This window comes from Oreochromis niloticus, linkage group LG15 (genome assembly GCF_001858045.2).
Source record: "Oreochromis niloticus isolate F11D_XX linkage group LG15, O_niloticus_UMD_NMBU, whole genome shotgun sequence".
In the NCBI taxonomy this organism is placed as follows: domain Eukaryota; kingdom Metazoa; phylum Chordata; class Actinopteri; order Cichliformes; family Cichlidae; genus Oreochromis; species Oreochromis niloticus.
In genome coordinates, this window is record NC_031980.2 from 9,051,737 (window position 1) to 9,058,732 (window position 6,996).

At 42.2% G+C, this 6,996-nt stretch overlaps 1 protein-coding gene across 1 annotated transcript; it reads left to right on the forward strand.

Annotated features, from left to right (window-relative positions):
* The first annotated feature begins 1,218 nt into the window (after nt 1-1,218).
* Nucleotides 1,219-6,911, forward strand: batf (basic leucine zipper transcription factor, ATF-like). Its single transcript, XM_003455610.5, has 3 exons — nt 1,219-1,507; nt 2,511-2,612; nt 5,581-6,911. The coding sequence occupies exons 1-3, from the start codon at nt 1,445-1,447 to the stop codon at nt 5,785-5,787; spliced, it is 372 nt and encodes a 123-aa protein (XP_003455658.1). The 5' UTR covers nt 1,219-1,444; the 3' UTR covers nt 5,788-6,911.
* The last annotated feature ends 85 nt before the right edge of the window (nt 6,912-6,996 follow it).

The following is a 6,996-nucleotide window of genomic DNA, read 5'->3' on the forward strand; positions in this document are numbered from 1 at the left end:
TAATTTGACAAAGCAGCTTTCCTCCTTTCTCTCTGTCTCTCTCTCTCTTTTGCAGCCTCAACTCTTTTGGACAGCGTTAAATGCCAAGTATTAGAAATGTCTGCCCTTGCCCAAGCTCTTCAAAATTCCTGTGATGGTGGAACATGTTTTTGTGTGGGAGGACTGTTCTGCCAAGCAAAGCTGTTTTAGTCCTGATTCTCTTTTTTTTCCCTTTTTTTTTCTCCTTCTTCTCACAAGAAAATCTTGTTCTTGCACGACCAAATGCTGTCTCGTGATGGGGGCAAACAAGAAAAGGACTAACGAGTAAAGGGCACCGCATGCCTTAAATGAGCCAAAAGCTCAGTTTTAGATGGATTGAGGTGGACGCTTAAACAAAAGCGTGTGTGATTTTTTTTTCTTTTCTATTACAGTAATAGTGTGAGTAAAAAAACATTACTTCCAGTATGTTCCCCCTCCTCAAATTTAACATTTTCTCGAAGATCCCCCACTCTTTGCACATAAACATCTTCGTTTAGAGTAAAAGGCTATGAGAGAATTCTGAGTGGGGCATTGGGGAGCCCCTTGGGCATTTCTCATTGCCAGTACACTTGACATCACCTTACCTATTTCACAGCTGGTGAGCCGCAAGCAAGCAAGTGCAGCGCAGTTCTGGAAATTACCATGAAGCATGTGTAAATACTCACAGCCCAGTCATCCATGTGGAGTTTTGGGATGCAGTCTCCTGAGGACTAAGTCGAAACTTCATATCTGTGGCAGCTAAACAAAAAAAAAAAAGAAGAAAAAAGAAAGAAAAAAAGAGGAAGCCCATAAGCTTAATACACATGTACACCCCCCCATCCCCACTACACAGACATAATCACACTTGTGTAAAGATTAATGTGTTATTTTTGTGACAACCTGACAATTGTGCTGCTTCCAAACAAACAAGTTTTTAGTTTTGTCAAACTGGGTAATTGATTTGTGAGGCTGTGAGCATCCACTGATAATGTTTTCAAAGGGTGAGTTAAGCTCTGGTTGTGTTATTTTTCTGGACTTTACACAATTGCCTTGCTCGCTTTAACTTTCCAACAGACATGTGACTTCCAGTCTAGTGTAACTTACCAGAAACTACATCAGTACGGCTAATTAGGTAGACAGCTAGTATCAGAGAGAGAGAGCGAGAGAGAGAGCGAGAGAGAGAGAGAGAGAGAGAGAGAGACAGAAAGAGAGAGCGAGGGAGGAGGGACAGAGAAGCAAAGAAAAGAGGGAAGAAAGAGACTCAGTGCTCGTGGTAAGCCAAGTTCTTCTTAGCGCTCGTACAGCTACAAAGGCTCTCACTCTCTCTTTCTGCCTCTCTCTCTTCCACACACACATAGACAGACACACACTTCACCAGATCACACACACTCAAAAACACAAAGCAGAAGTGGACAAAGACACAAAGTTTCAGTCGCTACAGTCGGCTATGGCGCAGGGCTCTGACAGCAATGACACAAGTTACAAGTCCCCATCACCTGGAAGCAGACAGGTAAGTGTGCATGGTTCATTTACTTTTACAAGGATGTGCCCGGTTTTGTCGGAGCGATTTTAGTTTAACATCTCTGGATGTACTCGTGTGGGTATGTTTTAAACACGCACCTTTGATTGGCTGCATTCTTTCATGCATATTTTTGTGGGCAGCAACCAAGGCCACCACTAGAGACACCCATCCTGTCTCTGCTGGCTCTTTTCACAGTTTCTCAGAGTGTCTCACATGCACACATGGGCTGGAGGCATGACTCGCTGCAAGTGTAGGCTTTTGTGAATTGCAAAAAAAACCCAAAAAAACCCCCAGCACCACTTTGCCCAAGTAGTGGGACTCCATTGTTTTTGCAAGTCCTCAAACTGCGAATGAGAGCTGAGAGCTGAGAGCTGTCGGGAACAGACACCGTGTTAAATACAGTATGTACTGTGCATTTCTGTGCATGGGCGAAGCTGCCCATTACCGTCGGTGCTGGCTGGTTTCACATGTGTCAGTCTCTGGTGTTCACTATTGCTCAAACCTGTTCTGGAAATAGAGCGCTTAAGCCACCTATTAACGCTGTAAGGCATGGAAATAACTTTGATCATGTAAATTCAGTTATTTCTGTGAGCAACGCTGGTTGTCTGGGGGATTTTCAGAGACGTGCTAACAGACGTTCAGACGAGGTTAGATACTAAATTTCTTATCTCTTTGATGTCCAACCGACTCAGCATTTTGAAATTGATTAGTTATTATGATACCAAGAAAATCGAGTGTTCAGGACATGAAACAGGGTGTGCGTTATACCTAACCGATGACTCAGCCACTCCCCGACCCTGCCCTTGCACATTAGGTGTGATGTTGGGCAAGTCTTCCCTGAACTATCATTTTCACACCCCAGCTAGAGCGTCCAGCACAAACTATTCACCGAGCTTCTCGCAGATTGACTCTTTCAGGCTCAGGAGACGTCTGGTGGCCTCTGTGTCATTTGCACAAACACACTAACTGAGGGCCTGCTGTTTTGTTTCAGAGCTCAGACGACCCAAAGAAGGTGATGCGCCGCGAGAAGAATCGAATCGCTGCCCAGAAGAGCAGGTTGAGGCAAACTCAAAAAGCTGACAGCCTTCACTTGGTAAGGACACCTTCCACCACACTTGACACCCTCAAAGCAACACAACGCGAACAGATGTCTCAGCAGGACATGCTGAAAACAAGTCTGCCACGCTTTCAAATCAATAACTACAGATTGACTGGAAAAACTTTACACTCCATGTATGTCAGAGCTGCTAATTCAGCCTATCACTGTGAATAATGATGAAAGCATCAGGGGTGTTTTTTGCAATGCAAGGCCCTGCCAACTGTTCAACCTCCAGTGTAACTCCATAGCACAAATGGAAAGAAATTTTGAGTACAGCAACAGACTGCAGCGCTTTCTAAGTGCCCGTGCAGCTCTTTGAAGCCTCTGGGAGTGGATTTGTACTATATTTACAAAATGCTACCTGACCATGTGGCGATGTGTCATGGCTTCTGTTGGGCTGCACACTTGGACGCTGCTCGGTGTGTTTTCAGAAGCTTAAGGAATAAATTAGCACGTGTGGGCAATCACTCCCTTTTCACAGCAGAAACGAGCACCAGAGACTGCAGCACAGTGTATGACGACAGGAGTGCGTTCACGCTCGACTCCTTTTGTTCACCGCTTCATTTGTTTCATCTTTTATAGCTCTTTTTTTTTTTAATGTTAGAGTGGGTAGTCAGCACATTTCTGCTGGATGCGTAGCTGGATGCTCTGTTATGTTAAGAGCAACCAGTGACCCATTGAACACTTCCACTAGCTCAACAAGCCGTCATTTCTTACATCAACCTATATTTCAAAACACTGATCACGTAACCACTCGCCATGTGACTTCCTCGTTCACGAAAAGAAGATGCGTGCGGCACTGAGCTCTTTCACAGTAGTGTGTCAAGAGCAGCTGTTTCAGTGAACTTTATCAGACGAGCAGAAGAGATTTTTGACCTTCAAAAAAAGCCACACCGTAGGCTGTAGTAGATCCAGTGTAGCTGATTTGAATATGTGAGAATCCTTCCTGTGAAGTATGGTACATATTATCAATCTCTTTAAACCCGTCAGTCACAGAGAATATAGCCTGTGGTTTTACTTTCATCGTCTCGCTAGATAAACAGGAAGGTGAATTTTCCCTCTCTTTGACACTGTGGCTTATTTCCTGTTTCTTCAGTAGTATTTTTTTCTTCTTTGTAAATGAGCTCGAGTGCTACATGTCGTGGGCAGGAGGGGAGAAAAAGGCAGTCACTTCTTGTAAAACACTGATAGCAGTGGGCCGTATTTGGCTAAGTGACGCAAGTACAGGGGTTTGCCCAAGGGTTCTATGACAGTAAGGACTCACAGCTCAGCTTTGTGATCTTTTGGCCATGGTGAGATGACCTTTTAATTAACCAAGTGGAAGATTTCTCTCCTACAATTCCCACACAAAGCTGAAAAAAAAGAACGAATAAAAAGAAAGAGAGAAAAAGTATCAAGAAGTGACGTACCTTTTGCTCTACTTGCTAAAAACTGATCATCGGTTAGAAAGACACCTTCTTTCCACTTGTTTTGGAAAATGTGGCACCCAAAAATGTCAGAAATGTACCTTTTCACACTGTGGTGCAAGTTGCACACAGTTTCAATCAATAGTTGCAGGGCAATGTAACAGGGTAATGTGTATTTTTGTCTATTTTTCTTCTTCTTTTTGCAGTGTTGCCACAATATTTCTACTTTTAGAACAAAGCAAAGTAGATGTTGTAGATATTTCATGTTTTACTAACTCCTAAGTAACCAAAGCTGTTCATTTCAGTACTGAAACAGAGACAACTTTATCTCAAGTAGCAACAACATGCAACTTTTAGTGACTGGCCCATTACAAATGATCACTGAAACAGGCAGGGATGCCACAGTTTTGGCATTTTTTATGATATAAAAAGCTTTTCCTACTTGAATTGTGGACTTGTTGCTTCACTGTGCTCGCAGTCTTTGTGCTGAAAGGTTGAAATAGTTTAATGATTTAACTACTCGCCATATTTAATCCAGGCATCATTTCTTAACATAAAAGTTGATCACAAAGAAAAGCATTAAACAAATTCAAACTCTGACCTGATGATGGCGTAAGGCAGGGATGTCAAACTCATTTACATTCTGATCTTAACCCTGTCTGTCAGTGGAAAGACATTTAACTACACATTTAATCCCTGAGATATCTTAAATATAGATAAAGAAGTGTAATTTGAACAGCACACCTCAGTTTTCCTATGTGATAAATGTGTGAAGTTACAGAAATAGTTCTGGGCTCACTGCCCAGACTATCCAATATTTGTATTTGTGACTGGATTTTTAAAAACATTTTTTAAGAACTGTAATCTCTATATTAAACAGTGACAAACAGGAACTTTTCTGCCATTTATTTATTTACTATTTAACTACTTTTAGTTTGAGTGGCAGTAGGGAGGTCTTTGTAAGCAGAAAAAAGGTGTAAAACCTATAAAAATACAATTAAAAGTTTAAAAATGTATGTCCTCCTTAACATTTTCCAAAGCTGTCCAGTGGGCCGGATTGCAGTCCTTGCTGGGCCGATTCTGGCCCTTGGGCTTTAGGTTTGATACCACTGGCCTAAGTGAATCAATAAGCTTATTAAATTTCCCTAAACTGAGCATGTATGAAAGTATATCAGTTTAATGACAATCTAATTGTGGCTTAGATTAAAAGTCAGACCATGACAATCCACAGGGGCCATCCTCTGTGGACAATGATTTTTGCAAAGCTGTTGTGCTCTTCTGATCTGTAGACAAACCATCCAGCACATTCATACATGGACTATTTAAGAATGGCCTGCATTATCCTTTTGAAATGTTTGGGGTTAAAATATACCGTGCACTAAAACATGCACAAACACCAGCGCGGAAGCAGGATATGTGGTTGTGGCTTTTTCATGAACAAGTAGTAAAGACCATCACCTTTATGCTGTCCAACTTAACCTCACACAAAAAGCATACACTTTTATAGTAAATATAGCAGCTCTGCTCTAACATCCCCTCCCTTCGTTTTTTTCCAGGAGAGTGAGAACCTGGAGAAGGAGAATGCCGCCCTGAGGAAGGAGGTGAAGCAGCTGACAGAGGAGGCCAAGTATCTGTCGTCTGTGCTGAGCAGCCACGAACCTCTGTGCACCGGCCTGGCTCCTCAGACCCCGGACCTCCTGTATCCTCCTCATCACAGCAGTTACAGCACCAGCCAAAAGTTTGGGGTGTATCCAAACTTTTGACTGGCACTGCACCGCCGCCAGCAAATCGCTGTACCACACTACCAGCGCTAACCCCCTCCCCCCCCCAACTGACTACTGAAGATGTACTGCGAAACAGACGACTGACCTCAATGGAGAGAGACTGACTGGAGATATTTCAATCAGTGTTAAAAACCTGATCACAGAGTAACATGACAGACCAACGTGTCTGCCACACATGGCAGCCAAACTGTAATTATTTATTTCGCTTCTGCTCGTCTCTCTGCTTTTCTGATTTATTATCAGTGATCTGTCTGTGAACTTAAATGGCTCATTGAATAGAATTACCAGCCAGTCCATGTTTACACAGAGTGAAGAACCAACCGAGTATATAAATATTGAGGTGACTCAGGCGATATTTTTGTAAATTGCATACTTTTAGTGTGAAGGAGAGCCACCTTTATCATCTCACACACCTTGTTTTGTTTTTGTTTTTTTGTTGTTGTTTTTTTTGTTTCTGTTTTGTGTGTGTGTATGTTTCTTGTGTTGTTCACTGTTTTAGTGTGTTACTGTTGATTGCTAATTCTCAGGACCTTTTGACAGATTTGATTGTGGACAAAGAGAATGTAAAGTCAAGATCCTAAGAAAAGAGAGGTTTTTCAGACTGTGTACCAAAACAAAAAGCAATTGTTGACGATGAAGAATTGGAACCTGGCGTTCAAAAGGTCTTGACTTCTGTTGATAAAGCTGATATGTGAGAAGAGCCAGCTGATATATTTATTAAATGTAATGCCTTTTAGGATGATCACTGTGACCTCTTTTTCTTTAAGACAGCAGAGTGTGTGACACCTCCAGGGGTGCTGTGGTGTCACATTAGCTTGTGACAGCATCCTGGAGGTCCCTAGATGGCACTGTTTACCAGCATGAGATGCACGATTAAAGTAGCTTATATTAAGGAGAACATAGTATTTTGAAGACTTCCCTGTATAACTTTACTTTTTAAAAACTTTGAGTGTGTGTGTGTGTGTGTGTGTGTCCTGGAGCACAGCTGAGCCTCTCGTGTCACCTCTCAGCCAGTTATTTCATAACTGCCGGCCCAAAATAAATGATGTTATCTGCAATGCTTTTAGAGTAGGAAACAACTGCAATAAAAGTGATGATTACCAGCATGTTTTATAGCTCACACACTACCAACACACCAGAGAACAAATGACGCGCAATTAAGCGCGTTGCTGTCTGTATCTCGATGTT